The 20,884-nt window shown below is 53.6% G+C and overlaps 1 protein-coding gene across 5 annotated transcripts in view; it reads left to right on the forward strand.

The window, feature by feature from the left end:
- The first annotated feature begins 1,578 nt into the window (after window positions 1-1,578).
- Window positions 1,579-20,884, forward strand: part of ADA2 (adenosine deaminase 2) — a 28,185-nt gene continuing 8,879 nt past the window's right edge. For 2 of the 5 annotated variants that reach the window (XR_010835723.1, XM_067008450.1), the window contains exons 1-4: window positions 2,532-2,962; window positions 4,541-4,861; window positions 6,488-6,710; window positions 8,069-8,279. Coding sequence is in view for 4 of the 5 variants with exons in the window: in XM_067008450.1 (XP_066864551.1) it covers window positions 4,549-4,861; window positions 6,488-6,710; window positions 8,069-8,279 (747 nt within the window). In the remaining variant the exon portion in view is untranslated. Of the gene's footprint in view, window positions 1,668-1,947; window positions 1,964-2,531; window positions 2,963-4,540; window positions 4,862-6,487; window positions 6,711-8,068; window positions 8,280-20,884 lie in introns of those variants that run through there. The other 3 variants (XM_067008449.1, XM_067008451.1, XM_067008448.1) reach the window with 3 other exon arrangements.

Raw genomic sequence — 20,884 nt, forward strand, 5'->3', positions numbered from 1 at the left:
TGGTATTTTTAAAATCTTCAGATGATTTTTGTTCAAGGTTGGTGGTCTGCCCTCTTACCTTCTGCTTTAATCAATGTTGTTGTTGTTTGTTTATTAATTAATTAATTTATTTATTTATTATTTACTTTTGGCTGCATTTGTCTTCGTTTCTGCGCGGGGGCTTCTCACTGTGGTGGCTTCTCTTGTGGCGGAGCACGGGCTCCAGGCGTGCAGGCTTCAGTAGTTGTGGCTCGCAGGCTGTAGAGCACAGGCTCAGTAGTTTTGACACACAGGCTTAGTTGCTCCAAGGCATGTGGGATCTTCCCGGACCAGGGATCAAACCCATGTCCCCTGCGTTGGCAGGCAGACTCTTAACCACTGCACCACCAGGGAAGCCCAATGTTGTTTTTCTGTACTACTTGCTTTTTGCGTTTGATTCCTCTTAGCTTTTTTTTTTTTTTTTTTTTTTTTGGCTGTGCCATGCTGCATGCGGGATCTCAGTTCCCCGACCAGGGATCAAACCCGTGCCCCCTGCAGTGGAAGCACAGAGTCCTAACCACTGGACCGCCAGGGAAGTCCCTGATTCTTCTGACTTTTAAAAATTAATTTTGAGGGCTTCCCTGGTGGCACAGTGGTTAAGAAGATTGGGGCAGAAGGCACTGCAGGAGTGGGGCACGGCTGGGATGGGAGGGGTGCAGGGCCAGCATGTGGACCGTGTGTGTGACGCAGGTCACTGGGGCAGCCTGCCACGGTGTCGCCATTAGGTTGGCCTGGGGCTGAGTCACAAGAGTTACTCCAATGGCAGTGACGTTCGTACTGCTGGGAACTTGCCGGGCACTGGGGGGGGGGGGGGGGGCCTTTGCAGGCCTTCCCCACTGACCCGTGCAGCACCGTGTGCGGCCCTGCTTCTACGAGCTCCACTTTCAGCCCAGGAAACTGAAGTGCGGAGCGTTTGAATGACACGCCTGAGGTCACACCGCCGTGCACGGCCAGGCTGGTGTGAAGCTGGGCCTGATTGAAGCCTCTAGGCATCAGCGCTGTGTCTGCTGTGTCCTCCCTCCCGGACGGCTACCCTCCCCCCATCCTCCACTGTCCTTCCCCGACATCCCTGATTCTCCATAAAACATCTACCTTTTTGTTTCTTTTTAGCCACGCTGTGCGGCTGGTAGGATCTTCGCTCCCTGACCAGGGATTGAACATGGGCCTTGGGCAGTGCCAGGGCCGAGTCCTAGCCACTGGTCCATTGCAGAAGTCCCCAACATCTACCTTCTATCGTACCTATTTGTTTACCTGCTGTCCAGTGGGCCGGCCCGCACTTCACCCTGCATTTAGAGGAGGAGACCGCTTCCCAGAGTTCCTGAGCGGGTCTCAGTGCCGCCCGGTGGTCCGTGTGGTCCAGAGCTACGTGCCGGGTCATAAGGCACAGTGCGCAGCGACTCACAGCCCGGACAAAGGAGCAGAACCCGCCCGCACACAGACTCCACACGCGTGTGTGTGACCTCCAGAAACGCGCAGGCACACACGTGGATGCTCACACACACATGGGAACATGCGCACGCGGGCCGCCCCCCTCCCTGGGCTGCAGGGAAGTGAAACCCTCTGGGGAAGTGAAACGGCCGGGAGCCTGGGCTTCCAACGGCCGCTGCGGGGACAGAGTCCACGGTCACGGTCTCTGGAGCTGCCCCGAGGTAACTGGGGTCTCCTGGGCGGGTCCGGGGCCAAGGCGTGTAGGTGGCTGGGGGCACTGCTGGCTCACCTGGGCGGGGCCACTGCCCCCGGGGTGACTCCGGGGGTGGGGTGGGGGCAGGGCATGACTCGGGCTCACAGATGCCCCGATCCTTTCTTCTTAGCCTGCAAACAAGCTATTTTTGTAGAGCTTTTACGTGCCTTCTTTTGTTTTTTAGAAATTCATTTATTTTTTATTTTATTTATTTGTGGCCGTGTTGGTTCTTCATTGCTGCACACGGGCTTTTCTCTAGTTGCGGTGAGTGGGGGCTACTCTTTGTTGCGGTGCGCGGGCTTCTCATTGCGGTGGCTTCTCTTGTTGTGGAGCACGGGCTCTAGGTGCGCGGGCTTCAATAGTTGTGGTGCGCGGGCCCAGTAGTTGTGGCCCAGGGGCTCTAGAGCGCAGGCTCAGTAGTTGTGGTGCACGGGCTTCGTTGCTCCACGGCATGTGGGATCTTCCCGGACCAGGGCTCGAACCTGTGTCCCCTGCATTGGCAGGCGGACCCTTAACTCCTGTGCCACCACGGGAGCCCCTACGCGCCTTCTCCTAAAAGGGAGGGAGGACATGAAGTGGGCGTGTGGACAGGATGACCCCTTCTCCCGCGCGGCTGGCTGCTCCTGACCTGCACCGGCCACACTTCGGTCTGGCCGGCGGGGAGGAGCCCCTGGGGGCTGGGCACACAGATGCTCTGGGGTCCTTGGAGAGGACAGAGTGGGAGGTTTGGGGGTGGTGGCCCTTGTTAAATGTCATGGGGAGAGGGGACAAGGGGCGGGGCCCTTGGTGGAGGTCGCTGGGGGGGCCAGATGGCTCCGTGATGGGGCTGGGGCACACGGCGCTGTCCCTCTGCCTGGAGATTGCAGCTTTGGCAAACACTGGCACCCGAGGAGAGATTTTAGGACCTGATGAAGCAGCAGGCGTCCTCCGGAAGCCCAGCTCCCGGGGTCGGGGTCCGACCTGCCACACTGCCGTCCCAGTGGATGACCATCTGGTTCCTTCTGAAAATCTCCCCCTGCGGGTCCAGTGTAACCATTTAATAAATACCTAGAATAATTGAGAGCCATCCCCGGGAAGGACCTTGGACAACGTGTCCATGCAGATGACCAGACTCTCCATTTTTGTGGTATTGCTGTACCTCTATTGACGTAACACTTTTCTTTAAATTAACTGCTTTAAGTTTTTTAGTCCACCTGAACAGGGATGACACGTGTATCACACTTTGAGAACCACTGACGTCATCCAGTTCACCCTTTTCTGCAGGTGAGGAAACAGACCCACAGTCGTGAAGTGAGATGTGCCAGTTTGGGGCTGGGCCTGGGGTCTCCCCCTTTACAGTTTTGATTCTTTCTGGTAGAAAGTGTCATACTCTCCTGTGTGCAGAAAGGATTCCTAGACGTGGTTCCATTAGCCAGCCCGGGTCAGGCTCCGCCCGCAGACCCAACCGGGGCAGTTCCTTCCTTCTGGAGGGAATCCCCGCTTGCTGGAGACCTGGCTCAGCTGCTCCCTGGAAGCTCCCGGAGTCTTTGATGCTAATATTCTGAAATGTCTGGAACACATGTCGCTGTCGAGTGCGCTGGGTGCCGGGCGCGTCTTGCCAACGCGGGGAGGGGGGGGCAGGTCTCAGTTCTGGGACAATTTCTTAGAGTATTTATTTCCTTTTTTTCTCCCGTCTATTTTTTCTTTTTCCTTCTGAAATGTCTGTTGTTTGGGTGTTGGATTTCCTGAACCAATATTCTTCTCTCCTATTTTTGTCCTACTTTCTATTTTTTTTTTATTTTTATTTTTATTTTTTTTTATTTTATTTTATTTTTTTTTGCGGTATGCGGGCCTCTCACTGTTGTGGCCTCTCCCATTGCGGAGCACAGGCTCCGGACGCGCAGGCCTAGTGGCCATGGCTCACGGGCCCAGCTGCTCCGCGGCACGTGGGATCTTCCCGGACCAGGGCACGAACCCGTGTCTCCTGCATCGGCAGGCGGATTCTCAACCGCTGCGCCACCAGGGAAGCCCTGTCCTACTTTCTAAAAGCTTCTCTTCAGTTCCATCTTTTATTTATTTATTTATTATTTATTTATTTATTTTCGGTACGCGGGCCTCTCACTGCTGTGGCTTCTCCCGTTGCGGAGCACAGGCTCCGGACGCGCAGGCTCAGCGGCCACGGCTCACGGGCCCAGCCGCTCCGCGGCACGTGGGATCCTCCCGGACCGGGGCACGAACCCGCGTCCCCTGCGTCGGCAGGCGGACTCTCAACCACTGCGCCACCAGGGAAGCCCCAGTTCCATCTTTTAATGTTGCTAGTCAATGTTTTAAATTTCAGCATTCATGTTTTTAATTTCTGAAAGCTCGTTTTGTTTATTTTTCACACCGCCCTGTTCCTGTTTTAGGGACACATATCTTTTCTCATCTCTGTAAAGATATTAACTATGGTTCCTCTGGACTTTCTTTCGTTTCCTGTGCTAGTTCCTTCTCTGTGTTATTTTTTAAGTTCCGTTGTTATGTTGGAGCCTTTCTTTCTAAGCCTCGTGATCCTCTGCTCTCGGGTTGTATTTAAAAGTGAAACACTAAAAATCCGATGTCACTGTCTCCCTGTGCATGTGAGCAGGGCTCGCGGAGGACGAGCCCTGGTCTGGGAGGCCTCGTGATGAACTTTTCTGTGGGGAAACCCCCCTTGTCTGTACCCAGAGATCTCTTCTCTGGGGTCTCAGAGGAGGAGAAGTGTCGTGTACGTGCTGCCTCCTGCTCACCTGACTATAGGATGGGAGGAGGGCAGTCCAGGTTCAACACTAAAATCTTCAGCTTCCCCCCTGCCCAAGTCTCCAGCAGAGCGATCTCCTCTTCCAGGCATCCCAATGTCCGTGTCAGGGCGGCCAGCCCTGCCCGTCCTGCTGCTGGCCGTGGCCATGTCTTCTTTCTGCTCCGCCACATCCGGAGATGAGGCACGAAACCGGCTGTTGATGAGAGAGAATATGATGCGGATCGGGGGGCAGCTGGTGCTAACGCAGGAGGAGGAGCTGGCCAACCAGAGGCTCGGGGCCCTCAAGGAGGCTGAGATGCAGGAGGCCCTGAGGACGGGGAGCATCCCACCCAGCATGCACTTCTTCCAAGCCAAGAGCCTCATTGAGAAAAGTGCGGTGTTCAACATCCTGAAGAAGATGCCGAAAGGTAGGGGTCTAGAGGGGAGGGTTCTGGGGTCCTGGGGACATAGGAGGTACCAAATTAGAGCCGGTGGTTCTTGTTCTGAATGGAACCCAGACTCCACTAGGACCCTGACCCTAGTCCTTGCTGGGGGACTGGGGGCGGGGGCTCCACGTGGCCGCCGTCCACCCTGAAACCAAAACTCTGGCTCCGAGGGGACTTGGCCTGAGACAGGCGGCAGGGAGGGGGCTTGGACATCACCGGGCATCCCTGGCAGGGCTGGAGGTCGTCCCCTGTAAGAACGCTATCCCTCCCTGCATATGTTCTTCTAGCCTTTCCAGAGGCTGAGTTAGCGAAGAGGATGCGTCCTGGATAAACACATTTCTAATACTTCATTGCTACTGTTCACTGGAAAAAAAACGCACAGCGTGAGAGCTGGGAGTTCGGTTTTATTTGGGGCAAAATGAGGACTGTAGCCCGGGAGACAGCATTTCAGGTAGCTCTGAGAAACTGCTCCAAAGAGGCAGGGGGAAGGTCAGTAGAGATGTGATTTTGGTGAAGGGGGAGTACATATAATGAAGCACATATTTTTTGCAGAAGGTTCTGCTAGTCTCGTGAAGGTTACAGCTGGTCACCAGGAGCAGACGTCACCATGAAGGATCGTAGTGTTTTTGTAAATAGGAGGAGATGCAAGAACAGGGCTCATAAAATCAGCTCCTGAAAGTATCTATCTGAAGACCTGCTCTGTTAGTTTTTCCCAGAGCACAGAGGGCCTCATTCCTGATCTCCTCCCTGAACTCCTTTCAGGGGGCGTTGAAGGTCAGCCGCTGCAGCGGCTCCTGATTTAATCCTTGTAGAGGTAGGTGGCAAGTGCCAATTTGCAGGTGACGCTACTGTATAAGCGCATCGCTGTGGACAGTGGAACAGTCATGATCCTGAACACGTAACTTGCAGCTGCCAGCTTTCTATACTTTTTTTGGTAGTATTATAGAGATTTAAAAAATGTAAAAACTGTGAGGTTGGGAAAGCAGCCTCCCTGTTTAGAGAGGGGACACGCCAGAGCTCGCACAGCGGGACACCCGCCGAGGGGCCAGTGTCCAGGCCAGGCGCTCAGACACAGCAGGAGGGCAGAGGGGGTGAACCCCGAGCCTCGAGCCGGTGTGGGGTCTGAAGGAGGCCAGAGGCTGCGGGGCTCGACGGGAAGCAGGAGGTGGGCAGGCCGCGGGTGGGGTGACGCGGAGCGGGATGGAGGACTCAGGGACCCTGGGCGGACAGGCTGGCGGGGGCGGGCGGGGCGGTCTTCTCACGCCCCTCACGCCGCGCTGGGCCCGGAGGACTCATCTGGAGGTCAGGCTCCCCATGGGAGCTGGAAGCCAAGAGATGCAGCCCAGCCTTCTGATTGCAAACCCGCCTGCGGCCTCCGGGATGAGACCACCCAGGGCTCCTGCTGGTGAGGGACGGGGTCAAGGAGCCAGGAGGCCGGGCCGCCCCGGGACGAGGCCGCCGCAGAGGGAAAGGGCCCCGTGTCCCCAGGAACGGGGCCCCATAGAAAGCCACGGCCCTCTCGTCCGCCTCTGCTGGGCTCTCGACCCCGAGCCCCGGGGTCCGGCCCCCGCTGCCCTCGCCTCACCCCAGCCGCCCCTCTCCCTGCAGGGGCTGCCTTACACGTCCACGACTTCAGCATCGTCAGCATGGACTGGCTGGTGAACGTCACCTACAGGCCCCACTGCTATTTCTGCCTCACCCCGAGGGGGACCCCGCAGTTCAGATTTGCTCACTCGACTCCCCCCACCCTGAACACAACAGAATGTCCCGAGTGGGTTTTGCTGGAGAAGTTTCGAAGGGGGCTGCCGGATATCACCGAGTTTGACCACAGGTGGGTGGCGGCTCGGGAAGAACCCGGCTCGCACCTGCGCAGGTGGGGTTGGCGTGTGCGGTGTCCCCGTAGGACAGACCCTTCTAGAAACACCCGGCGTTAAAAAATTCAGGAGGCTTTTCCTCTTAACTTTATGGGATCCTTTGCTTCACCAAGGCATTCAACACCTTTCCCATCCGCAGCAAGTTCCTGGTACGTTTAAAACCCGATTTGAGGGCTTCCCTGGTGGCGCAGTGGTTGAGAGTCCGCCTGGCGATGCAGGGGACACGGCTTCGTGCCCCGGTCCGGGAGGATCCCACGTGCCGCGGAGCGGCCGGGCCCGTGAGCCGTGGCCGCTGAGCCTGCGCGTCTGGAGCCTGTGCTCCGCGACGGGAGAGGCCACGACAGTGAGAGGCCCATGTACCGCAAAAACAAAAACAAAAACAAAAACCCGATTTGACCAGTGACACTGCTGCCGCACCGAATGGGATTTGTCTGGACCCTCAGTAAGGCCGGAGCCAAGAGGGCCCCGGATGGATGAAAGAGCCTGAAAACATGATGGCCAGCTTCCTAACAGACTTGTATACGAATATCATCATAACTATTCTAGTCGTAGAGCCATCTACACAGGGCTTTCCTGAGGTACTTCCTTGATGAATAAGAAAATGCAGCTCAGCCTGCATGTTAAGGAGGTTGCCCAAGGCCACACGGCTGGTAAACGGCGAATCAGGGAAGTAACCCGCGTCCCGTACTGCCAAGTTCACAGTTAACTTCCATCGCACCCCGGGCTTGAGTTTGCTGGGGCTGCCACGATGGAGTACCACAGACGGGGGCGCTTAAAGAATACAAATGTACTTTCTCAGCGTTCTGGAAGCTGGAAGTCCGAGATCAAGGTGTGGCCAGGTTGCTCCAAGGCCTCTCTCCTGGGCTGCCAGACGGCCGCCTTCTCACTTTGCGTGGACCCCTGGGGTCTCGGACACCAGCCCTACTGGGTCAGGGCTCCACCCTTAGGACCTCATTTAACCTTAGCTACCTTCTGAACGCCCTCATCTCCAAACACAGTCACATTGGGAGTTAGGGCTCCAGCATATGAATTTGGGGGACACAATTCAGTGCACAGCACCCTCCAAGGAGAGCTGAGTCTGAGATGTCCGTTCAGTGGGGTCAGCCTGGCTAAGAGGCCAAGGGGGACAGCAGAGCGTGGGTGGTGGGAGTGTCCTGCCAGGTGTCTCCTGGGGAGCACGTGGAGGTCCTGGGGCGGGGGGTGGGGGTGGGGGTGAGGGAGGGGCCTCCGTCAGGGAGCCTGGGCAGGAGTCCTACTGGCCGGCCCGAGGCGACAGCCTGCAGCAAGGCTCTGCGCACCCTTTGTATCCTGACAGCCTGCTGAGGAATTTCACTCTGATGACCGAGAACCCCGATGCGACTTATGCAAACCAGGACATGGTCTGGGCCAAGTTCAATACCATCTTCGTGGCGATCGGGGGCCTCGTGAGCTATGCCCCGGTGTTCCGAGACTACATCTCCCGGGGCCTGGAGGAGTTCTACCAGGACAACGTGCTCTACCTGGAGCTCAGAACCACGCTGTACCCGGTGAGCCCGTCTCTGCTCTCCTCTGCTCAGGCTGGACTCCCCGCGCTCCCCCTGCAGGGCTTCGCGGGCTCCCCACCCTAGCGCTGCACAGGACCCAGGGCCGGCTTCACCCCCGAGGGGCCTGGCGCCTTTCCGGGGGCCACGTGAGCGAGAAGCCCTGGGCTGGCCCTGCAAAGCTGGACGCGTGCCCCTCGCTGCCCGTCACCTCCCTCCCCTCGTGATCCGCACCCCCGGCTCGCCCCAGACGCACGGGGCCTGCCGATGCCCCCGGGCACCTGCCCCGGCCTCTGGGCAGTGCCTCGTACCCAGGCCATCCTTGCCCGTCTCCTTTCCCATCCAAACGCGCTACTGTGACTCCCACAGGACGACGGCCTTGGTGCAAGGCCCGCTGAGCCTTTCATCTGCGAAATGGGTCTAGTTGCAGGCAGAGTGGGGTCTGGTGAGTTCCTGGGGGCCCTCTCTGTGGAGCACGGGGTCTTCTATGGGCGACAGAGGCATTTGATTTGACTTTGAGGAAGAAAGGTCAAAGAGAAAGAAAAGGAAAAGATTGAGAAGAGTCCAAAAGTATCCCAAAGCGTCAAAATATTAACAGATCGCTCACTAGGACCTTCGCACGTTGGCCAGAAGCAAAGGGTGATGGGGGCTCGGGTACCTGAGATGGGCCGACCTCAGCTTTGCAGCCCTGAGCTGGGGGTGGCGGCGGGGTGGCTGGGGCTCCGAGCTGGGGCGGCGTCCCACAAGGAGCCGGGGCGGGTCAAGGGCTGCCCAGAGAGGACCCTTCTGGTAGGTGTGGAGGAGGACTTTGCTGAGGGCTTCCGGGGGGAGGTGGAGTCTCTTCCAGCACCTTTAGGGGGCTCACAAGAGTGTGTGCATTGCGCTGTAGCGGAGCACGCTCGCCCCCAAAAGTGTCCCTTTGGCGTGTGGATGATTTCGAGCTGAAACAGTCAAGGCCCAAAAGACTCAGGAAGAGCCTTTGACCTTCCCCCCAAGTGCCTAAAAGCACCTAAAGGGCCTGTTCTCAGCAGAGAGCCCCACCAGAGTCTCTGCAGAGGATGTGGCCGGGTGTGGTCGGGGGGGTTCCTCGGGGGCCTGGACCGCAGAGTCCACTCTGTCCCACCGTCCCTGCTGGCCCAGCAGACACGTGTTTACCAAACACTGGCTTTTTATCACCCTGTGAATTGCCTTTCCTCCCCTTTGAAGTCCCAACCCCCTACCCCCAACATCCTCTTTTGTCTTGAGCTGAAGATGGTATTTAAGGTGAGGGCTTCAGGCATTCGGGTGAGTGGCTCAGTCTTCCTGGGTCTCCCCCCGCCCCCCTCCCGTAGAGCTGTTACTAAACTTGTGCTGGATTTTCTCCTGTTAATCTGTCTCATGTCAGTTTAATTCTCAGACCAGCCAGAACCCTCGAAGGGTAGATGGAAATGTCTCCCCCTACACCCCGACAGTTGGCCAGTTGGCCTAGGCAGCTGGATTCAACTTTACTGGCTGGACACCCCTGGCCCCGGGCTCCTGCATCGCGGAGATCCTGGCAGAGGGTGAGAATCCTTATCCCGTCAGTCTCCGGGATCTCTGCCTGCAGGGGCTTTTGGAAACAGGAGTGGTAAGAGTCCTTTTTCTCTTTTCTAAAATCAGATTAGCAGGAGAAAATATTTGTGGAGCTAGTTCTTAGGCCTTAGGGCCTCTGGGTCAGTGAATCTGGAAGAGAGCTCTGGGCTTGTCAATCCTCTTCCTCCCAGAGTCGGTCGGTCGCTGTTTCTCTGTGTTTCTGTCTTTTGTGTCCTAAGGAGGAAAACCATTGGTCTGATTGGTTTTACCTTTTTCTTGTTCTGTGTCTTGAGAGTTTGGCCTCAGCACCAGTGAGAAAACTTGCTCTGGTCCTGCCATCCGGAAGGCGCAGGCACCAGGGCATTTGGTGGCCAGTCGGATAGACTGGGATTCCTAGCTGTCACCTCTGGTCGGAAGCACAGGCCACACCTGGGCTTGCAACCAGCGTCCTTGTCCGACTGTGCCAGCTGCCGGGGGTTTGTCAGAAGGGGTCTCCGTCCACAAGGGGCCTCTGTCATCTCAACCTTCACGGCCGCCTTTGCTTCCTTAGACCATCCTTGGGAGCGAACTTTCTGGAGCTTGTGAGGCTGTGTCCTTTGCCCTCTCCTGCGACACCTCTCTCGTTCATGGTTAAGCCACGGAAAGCCTTATGGCGTGAGCTGGTGTTACGATCCTACTGTCAATGGCCAGAGGATGGATACTTTGAACTGGAAAAACTTATAAATTGGTAAATTTTTTAGAGACCTCTCCTTGTAAACACCTGTTTTATTGGTACCAATGTTAAGACCAAAAGGTTACCTTAACTCAAACGAACAGAATGGTTTGGGAAGCTGTATGGAACTCAGTATCCTAGCTTCGCCTCATGGGTCTTACAGACGCTAGTAAAAACGGTCCATTAGTTAACAAGGGAGTGAGAAGAAGGGTGAAGGGGACTCTTATCAACAAGGTAGACATCTGTAAAGGGTTATTAAGGGGAGAGTCACAGGACTGGTCCCAGCAGTGTGCGAATCTATAGATGGTTATTAAGAAATTGGATGAATACAATGGACTTTGATAGGATTAAAACAAAAGTTTTGATAACAGCACTACCTAAGGCTGGGTGGGCCAAAGGGACCCCCGCCAGCCCCCACCCCAACATGAAAGGGCCCCAAACAAGTCCTCTCTCTTTCCCCCAGTTTGGAGAGATTTAAAGGCCAGGACGCAAAGGTGACACCTAATAAGCCGACCTGCAATCCCAAGGGCAACAGTCAGGCTGATTAACCAAGTTAAAGATTGACAGGAGGGCCTGGGTCCCTGGGCTGGACCCCCCACTGGGGACCCAAGGCCTCTGACAAAGGAGGGTGGAGGGAACTTCCCATGACCCCTCGATGCGGGAGCCCCAGGAGCTGGGGCACCAAAACCGCGAGCCGAGTTGGGGTGTGGGGGTAGACAAGGTTTATAAAGCTTGGAATGTTTGAGGAGTGTTTGACGGGAACGGATGTGATGTCCAGCTGAGAGCGCTTCCCCGACAGTATCCAAACTGCTCTGTCCATTCATCCAAATTATTGAGTGTGCCAAGGCCTTGCCACACTCAATAATTTGGACTGACTTCAAGGGTGGCACTATTTTGGTTTTGTTACCATATTCCATGGTCTTTACTGGCTCAGAAATTTTACTGTTTGTACACCCAGAAGTAAAAGGGCTCCAGAGGACTGACACACATTGACCAAAGTCATAAGAGACAGATGTATACACAAGAAAGTCAGAATGCAGTTTTCAGAGAAAATTATCAATCAGACCAGTCACGTATGCTTCCCCATCGGTAAATTCTCTCTTGAAGACAAATTTTTTTTAAATTGAAATATAATTGATTTACAATGTGCCGGTCTCTGCTGTACAGCAAAGTGACTCTGTTTTACACACATTCTTTTTTTTTCTTTTTTTTGAAAAACATTGCTTTGCAATGTTGTGTTAGTTTCTGCCGCAGAGTGAAGTGCACCAGCCATACACATACAGGCATCCCCTCCCTCTTGGACCGCCCCCCCATCCCACCCAACTAGGCCATCACAGAGTGCCAAGCTGAGCTCCCTGTGCTAAGCAAGTTCCCTTTAGCTATCTAGCTATCTATTTTACACATGGTAGTGTATTTACGTACATTCTTTTTTTTTTTTTTTTTTGGTACGCGGGCCTCTCACCGTCACGGCCTCTCCCGCTCTCCCGCCGCAGAGCACAGGCTCTGGACGCGCAGGCCCAGCGGCCGTGGCTCACGGGCCGCGGCATGTGGGATCTTCCCGGACCGGGGCCCGAACCCGTATCCCCTGCATCGGCAGGTGGACTCCCAACCACTGCTCCACCAGGGAAGCCCGTACGTTCTTTTTTTAATATTCTTTTCCATTATGGTTTATCCCAGGAGACTGGATATAGTTCCCTGTGCTCTGCAGTAGGACCTTGCTGTCTATCCATTCTAAATGTAATAGTTTGCATCTCCCAGCCCAACCCCAAACTCCCCGTCCATCCCTCCCCCACCCCACCATGGCAACCACAGGTTTGCTCTCTATGTCTGTGAGTCTGTTTCTGTTTTGTAGGTAGGTTCATTTGTGCCATATTTTAGATTCCACATATAAGTGATATCATATGGTATTTGTCTTTCTCTGTCTGACTTATTTCACTTAGTATGATCATCTCTAGTTGCATCTATGTTGCTGCAAATGGCATTATTTCAGTCTTTTTATGACTCCTATTCCACTACATACATGTACCACATCTTTAGCCGTTCATCTGTTGATGGACATTTAGGTTGTCTCCATGTTACGGCTATTGTGAATAGTGCTGCTATGACCATAGGGGTGCATGTATGTTTTTGAATTATAGTTTTGTCCGTGTATATGCCCAGGAGTGGGATTGCTGGATCATATGGTAGCTCTATTTTTAGTTTTCTGAGGAACCTCCATACTGTTCTCCATAGTGGCTGCACCAACATACATTCCCACCAACAGTGGAGGAGGGTCCCCTTTTCTCCACGCCCTCTCCAGCATTTGTTATTTGTAGACTTTTTGTGTGTGTGTGTGTGGTACGTGGGCCTCTCACTGTTGCAGCCTCTCCCGTTGCGGAGCACAGGCTCCGGACGCGCAGGCTCAGCGGCCACGGCTCACGGGCCCAGCCACTCCGCGGCACGTGGGATCTTCCTGGACCGGGGCACGAACCCGTGTCCCCTGCATCGGCAGGCGGACTCTCAACCACTGCGCCACCAGGGAAGCCCTCCTGTAGACTTTTTAATATGACCATTCTGACTGGTGTGAGGTGGTACCTCACTGTGGTTTTGATTTGCATTTCTCTAATAATTAGAGATGTTGAGCATCCTTTCACGTACCTACTGGCCGTCTGTATGTCTTCTTTGGAGAAATGTCTATTCAGATCTTCTGCCCATTTTTCGATTGGGTTGTTTGTTTTTTTGTTGTTGAACTGTATGAGCTGTTTGTATACTTTGGAGATTAAGCCTTTGTCAGTTGCATCATTTGCAAATATTTTCTCCCATTCCGTAGGTTGTCTTTTTGTTTTTTTTATGGTTTCCTTTGCTGTGCAAAGGCTTGTTAAGTTTGATTATGTCCCATTTGTTTATTTTTGTTTTTATTTCTATTGCCTTGGCTTGAAGGCAAATCTTAACTTCTCCTGAAGCCAAACTCTCTGATATGTTTGCATTCGGAGTCTAAGGTTTAAATCCTGGGTGGGACCCCTAAACTGACTCTGTTGCCCTAGTTTGACTTGAAGGGTCGGGGGACCCTGTCGTGGAGGCTGCCCCAGCCCTGAGAACCTGTGCTTCCCATCCTGAGTCGGGGCCCCCTTTCCCCCACTTCCAGGTCTCTACTCTCCTGTGTATCCTGGATGACCCCCTTTTCCGGGGATATGTTCACACCTCCTTGAGGTCGGCCCAGGTGAGGGGGTGCATCTCCACCGGGATCTGGGGACTGTTTGCCGGTTTAACGCTGAGCACAGACCTGCATACCTATTTCTGATTCTTGGGACGTGGGCGGGGGCCTGGCCGTGGCCCCCAGGAGAGACGGCTTCCTCAGCCTTGTGGGCAGAGACAGCAAGTCCTGGGTACAGACGATCCTTTCAAAAGGAAAGAGAGGGTCCAGTCCCCCTCCTACTAAGAGAAGAGTTTCGGAAAGGGGTGAGCTGGCCCTGGGCTGGCCCGTGTGGGGTGGAGGACAGTGCATCTCCCAGAGCCCTTAGTCCCCTGTTTGGCCTGAAATCTCTTCCTTTGCCCAGCCTGGGCCCCGCCCCCTAAGCCCATCCTCCTCTGGAGTCTGGGTTAAGCCCTGCCTCCACCCCCACCTCCCACCTTCTTGGGACTGGCTTCCTCTCCCTGAATCCCTGTTTATTCCCAGCACCCGGGTGTATGTCCGCCCTGGTTTCCCAGCTTAGGGCAAATGACTGTGAGTCATTTCAGACCGGGCAAAGGCCTCCAGAGGCTCCAGGGGCGATAATCACGCTTAGGGGTGGTACGTGTACATGGGACTAATTTGGAAGTGCTCTTTGGACCCCGACCTCCCAGGGTCCCAAATCTTGGGTCTTGGGTTGGGCTGGGAAGCTGCCCAGTTAACTAGCCAAACAGCCCTGTCCCCCGCGCCCCGTGGTTCCAGTGCAGGTGATTTGACCCAGGCCACACTTCAAGACCTTTTCAAAGCACTTTATCTGCATCGTCTCCTTTGAGCCTCACAACCTGCACTTTGCAGACGTGGAAACTGAGGCTCGGAAAGGTCAAAGAGCCTGACCCAGGCCACGTGGGCAGTAAGTAGGGACCGGACGGGGGCCGGGGTGCTGGGCTTTGAGAAGCCCTGTGGGGCTACGCGCATCTCAAAAGGAGCTCCCGATGGGCTTCCGGCCTGGGGGTGTCGCTTCCTGTGGGCACATCCTGGCAGCTCTCGCGGAGTGGGGAGTGGGAGGGAGGCCTCGCCTTGGGGAGGGGCCTTGGGCTCCTTAGGGGGAAGGGGAGAGGAGGGAGAGAGGTGAGGGGAGAGGGTCTGAGCCCCTGGGGAGGTATTTGGGGAAGCTGCAGGGGACTGGACCTTGCTTCCTCCCCTCCCCCACGCCCCTTGGGGACCCTCGGCTCTGGGGTCTGCCCTGGGGACCTGCCCAGCTAGCCTCTCTCCCAACCTCCTCCGGCACCCAGCCAGGATTCCTTGAAGGTGGGGGGCGGCTGGGGTTCGGGCTGGGCTGGAGGCTGAGGGGGATGGGATTTGTTGTTTGCTCCGGTCTGACCCTGGAACAAAGGGCCCTTGCAGTCCGGAGTCTGCCTAACGCCCCCTTAGCCGGAGTAGGGGAGCCATCTACACATTAACAACTAAAAACGTCTGCCCTGGAATTCTTTTCTGAGCCCCCTGCCTCCCCCTCCTCGCCTGTGGGGCTAATTCAGGGCCTGGGATGATGTTGATGGACTATGCCACTGTCCAGCCTCCTATTGTGTCACTTAATGCTCCATCACAAAGGCCACTCACCCGTAGCAACAGTTGCTAGGCGGGTCTGATCTCCTGGGCCCCAGCCCCGCCCCCTCGGCCGGAATCGGAGACTCAGGCTGGGTCGGGCCGGCCTTCCGAGAGGGGCTCCCGGGGGATTATGCACAGGCGCTAGCCCAGCTGGCATTTACCCGTGGGCGGTCTGGGGGGGGGGGACACGTCGGGGGCCGAGGGAGCTCAGGATGGTCGTCCGCGGACGGCTTCTTGGAGGCTGTCGCTTGTCCAAACAGCGGTCCTAGCGCTCCCCCTACACCCACTCCCAGGGTTTTGTCCCGGATTCTCAGCAGAATCCTTCATTAGAAACTCCGCCTGGCTTTTTGCTCTAGTGACCGTGTTTCACGTCACGGTGTTGCTCTGCAGATCCTGACGGCCGCACTTTGCTGCTGCTGCGCGCTGCTGTGATTGTGCGCTTAACGAGGCTGTGACATCGACAAAAACGGGAGCTCTTCAGCCCAGAGGCACATTATGACATGAGAATCACCTGGGCGAGTGTAGGAAACCAGGTCCAACCCCCGGAGAATCTGATTGAATTAATCTGCGGTGGGATCCAGGCATTGTCTCCTCACTGGGTGGCTGAAGACTTTGAGACGGCGCCCCTCCACCGCGATGCCGCCGACCCCCAGCCCCCCGCTCTAGCCAGGGAGCCTCAAAATCCTCATCTGTAAAATAAGACCTACCTAACAGTGCAGTTTTGAGGATTAAATGAGATTGATGGAAAGCTCTTGGCATATGCCTGGCACGTAGTAGAAGCTCAGTTAATGCTTTTTAAGTGAATCAGACTCTAGAAGTGAAAGCTGGCTGCATTCGGAACTAGAGCTTCTGAGTCCTAGTTTCTGGTCTGACACACACTAATTGTGTGACCTTAAGCAACACTGCCCCCAGATTTCCTTTCTGTGCCTTCAGCTTCAAATTCTTTAATTCCGTAATATCATAGACAACGGGAATTTGTAATCTTATCCGAGTTTATGAAAGTAGTATGTAGTTTGAATAACTTCCCCACAAATTTACACTGCCTCAAGTAAACTGTAATATTTGAGATAATCTAAATTGAGTCCGATGTGCTTTTAATCCAAGGGGGCTTATTATAGGGACACAGCCGCTTTTGTACCACTGCGCCTTAGATGAATGACAGACCCCTTCTTGTGCTTACAGGTTGTTACATTCTTAGATGGTAACTCATCTTCCTGTAGGACAGCTGCAGATTTGAGCTGTTTTTCTGCATCTGGCGATAGGTTGCTAATAACAACACTGTAGTACTAGTTATCATTTCTTTTTTTTTTTTTTTTTTTTTTTTTTTGTGGTACGTGGGCCTCTCACTGCTGTGGCCTCTCCCGTTGAGGAGCACAGGCTCCGGACGCGCAGGCTCAGCGGCCACGGCTCACGGGCCCAGCTGCTCCGCGGCACGTGGGAGGGATCCTCCCGGACTGGGGCACGAACCTGCGTCCCCTGCATCGGCAGGCAGACTCTCAACCACTGCGCCACCAGGGAAGCCCTATCATTTCTTTTTTTAAAATTTTATTGGGGTAGAGTTGCTTTACAATGTTGTGTTAGTTTCTGCTGCACGACGAAGTGAATCAGCTCTACGTATACACATATCCCCTCCCCCTTGGACCTCCCTCCCATCCCACCCCCATCTAGGTCCCCACTGAGCACCGAGCTGAGCTCCCTGCGCTATACAGCAGGTTCCCACTAGCTGTCTCTTTTACACGTGGTGGTGTATTTATGTCAAACCTAATCTCCCAGTTCATCCCACACCCCTTCCCCCACTTTGTTCACATGTCCATTCTCTACGTCTCCGTTTCTATTCCTGCCCTGCAAATAGGGTCATCTGTACCATTTTTCTAGATTCCACATATATGTGTTAATATACGATATTAGTTTTTCTCCTTCTGACTTAACTTCACTCTGTATGACAGACTCTAGGTCCATCCATGTCTCTACAAATGACCCAGTTTTGTTCCTTTTCATGGCTGAGTAATATTCCATTGTATATGTGCACCACATCTTCTTTATCATACATCTGTCGATGGACACTTAGGTTGCTTCCATGTCCTGGCTGTTGTAAATAGAGCTGCAGTGAACATTGGTGTGCATGTGTCTTTTCGAATTGTGGTTTTCTCAGGGTATATGCCCAGTTGTGGGAGTGCTGTGTTATTATGGAGAACAATATGGAGGTTCTTTAAAAAACTAAAAATAGGGATTTCCCTGGGGGCACAGTGGTTAAGAATCCACCTGCCAGTGCAGGGGACACAGGTTCGAGCCCTGGTCCGGGAAGATCCCACATGCCGCAGAGCAGCTAAGCCTGTGAGCCACAGCTACTGAAGCCCACGCGCCTAGAGCCCGTGCTCCGCAACAAGAGAAGCCACCGCAATGAGAAGCCCGCACATTGCAATGAAGATCCAACACAGCCAAAAAGAAATAAATTTTAAAAATTTATTTTTAAAAAACCCTAAAAATAGAACTACCATATGACCTAGTTATCATTTCTGAGTGCTTTACAAATATTAACTCATTTGATCCTTGCAGCAAACCTCTGAGGTATGATTGGTTTGGAATATATTGTGTCTCCCTGGAGCCTGAACCCAGAGGGCCGACCACAACCTCCACCCAGCTGAGAACTTTCCCCTGAGGCTTCAGAGCCTGTTCTAGCTGCACCAGTGCGGCTGTGGGGGGCTGCAGGTCTCACCCTGGAAAGGGTCTCCACTCCTGGAAGTGGGGGGCTCTTGAGCTTTCAGATTCCCGTCTTGTTGCTCCCATCAAGGCTGCAGTTTCTTGGGCAGAGGTTGGAGGCCAGAGGCGCATGAGCTCGGGGCCTGGGCGGCCCCAGGGGAGACTTACTGGGGCGCCAGAAGACCAGGAAATGCTCTGGATGCGGCTTCAGTGTCTGCCCTTGTGGCTCTCCGTGCCCCCGGAACTAGCTGTGGGACCGCTGACAGAATCCATGAGTGGGAACCGCCCTGAGTGCAGCCCCATCGGGCCTTCGTGGCACCTTTTGTGTGGCTGAGCAGACTCGATTAACCTGCCAGGGATCTTCCTTGAGACAGAATGTCATGTGTTGATCTATATATTTAAGTTCCTTTCTTTTGTCTCCTGTGCCCCTGCAACATCCATCTATCTATCCATCCATCCCCTAAAAGGTGCCGCGTGGGGCTTACTTTTTTTTTTGGCTGCACTGTACAGCAGGCAGGATTAGTTCCCCAACCGGGGATGGAGCCCAAGCCCCCTGCTGTGGAAGCGCGGAGTCCTAACCACTGGACCGCGAGGAAAGACCTAGCACTTTTTTTTTTTAATTGAAGTATAGTTGGTTTACAATGTTGTATTAGTTTCAGATGAACAGCAAAGTGATTCGCTTACACACATATATATGTATCTATTCTTTTTCAGATTCTTTTCCATTATAGGTTATTACAAGGTATTGAGTATAGTTCCCTGTGCTGTACAGGAAGCCTCGCCTTAGTATTTTTAAAGCTGCAAGTAGGGATTTCCCTGGTGGTCCAGTCGTGCTTCCACTACAGGGGGTGCATTTTCGATCCTGGGTCGGGGAACTAAAAAAAAAAGAAAAGAAAAGAAAAGAAAAAGGTGCAAGTAGACAGCACTCTTCTTAGGTTAAAGCTTGTTTCTGGAGCTCCTCCTCTGGTCCTAGGAGACGAGGAGGAGGTGGGAAGGTCAAGCGACATGGACCCCGCTCTCAGGGATCTCTGACCCAGCTGGGGTGTCTGGACAGGTGACTTGTAATGACGGGGCAGTCAAGGCACGGGGCAGAATTCTGTCCTTCCCTTCTGCAAATAAGGTGGGTAATGCCAAGATGATGTAATCTAATAATTTTGGGTTGAGTTAATAACAATGGTTCTCAAACTTTTACTCACAAAATCTTTGAGGATCCCAAAGGGCTTTTGTTTATGTGGATTATATCTACTATATCCTGTATAATATAACCAGTGTTAGAAACGAAAACTGAGAAGTTTTCAAAGCACAAGCCTACACAATTACACCATCTATTTTGTGTCAGAGCAATATTGCCATATATGATGCAACTTCTGGAAAATTCTGTACACTCTGAGAGAATTAGAGTGAAAAAGAAAACATCTCAACACTTTTATGAAGACAGTTTTGAATTTTTAGACTTTGCAAAAGTCTAGGGGACCCTCAGCAGCTTCCTGACTATCCTTTGAGAACTGCTGAAGTACAGCATCAAAGATTTGAAGATTCTAAAAGAATGCCTTGATCAGTAACAGGAAAAGCATTCTTTTAAAAAATCCTCTGGGGACTTCTGTGGTGGTGCAGTGGTTAAGAATCCACCTGCCAGGGCTTCCCTGGTGGCGCAGTGGTTGAGTGTCCGCCTGCCGATGCAGGGGACACGGGTTCGTGCCCTGGTCCAGGAAGATCCCACATGCCGTGGAGCAGCTGGGCCCGTAAGCCATGGCCGCTGAGCCTGCGTGTCTGGAGCCTGTGCTCCGCAACGGGAGAGGCCACAACAGTGAGAGAGGCCCGCGTACAGCAAAAAAAAAAAAAGATTCCACCTGCCAATGCAGGGGACATGGGTTCGAGCCCTGGTCCAGGAAGATCCCACATGCCATGGAGCAACTAAGCCCCTGCACCACAACTACTGAGCCTGCCCTCTAGAGCCTGCGAACCACAGCTACTGAGCCTGCATGCCACAACTACTGAAGCCCATGCACCTAGAGACCGTGCTCCGCAACAAGAGAAGCCACCGCAATGAGAAGCCCGTGCACCAGAACGAAGAGTAGCCCCTGCTCACCACAACTACAGAAAGCTCGCGCACAGCAACGAAAACCCAACGCAGCCAAAAAAAAAAAAAAAAAAAAAGTCCTTTGTAAGTAGGAAAGGAAGAAAGTAAGTTTCCTTTACCTTCTTACGTTCTGTTCTTGGGATGTGCAAATTAAACTGACAAAAGCAGGGCTTCCCTAGTGGCACAGTGGTTAAGAATCCGCCTGCCAATGCAGGGGACACGGGTTCGAGCCCTGGTCCGGGAAGATCACACATACCACAGAGCAACTAAGCCCGTGCGCCACAACTACCGAGCTTGCGCTCTAGAGCCTGCGAGCCACAACTACTGGACCCGTGTGCCACAAATACTGGAGCCTGCGTGCCTAGATCCCCGTGCTCTGCAACAAGAGAAGCCACCACAGTCAGAAGCCTGCACACCAAAACGAAGAGAAGCCCCTGCTCACTGCAACTAAAGAAAGCCGGTGCGCAGCAATGAAGACCCAACACAGCCGAAAATAAATAAATAAATTTATTTTAAAAATAAAAAATAAACTGACAAAAGCCACATTAACAGGAGAAAAGGCATAGAAATTTTATTTGATGTTAACGTTTAATTTTTACGTGCGTGGAGACCTTCATAGAACAGAAGTAAAGACCCAAAGAAGTGGGTAGACCAGGTTCTTATATACTACAGTGTTTTAACAAATTGTGGAAAAGCAATAAGACAAAAGAGGTTTGGGCTTCCAGGTGCAGTGAACTGTGGGGAGGTAAGTGTATGGGGGAACTAATAGAAGACAGAGGTTATTTTAGTCAGGTTTGCCTGTTCAGATCCAGCTT

Source organism: Kogia breviceps, chromosome 12 (assembly GCF_026419965.1).
Source record: "Kogia breviceps isolate mKogBre1 chromosome 12, mKogBre1 haplotype 1, whole genome shotgun sequence".
NCBI lineage: Eukaryota > Metazoa > Chordata > Mammalia > Artiodactyla > Physeteridae > Kogia > Kogia breviceps.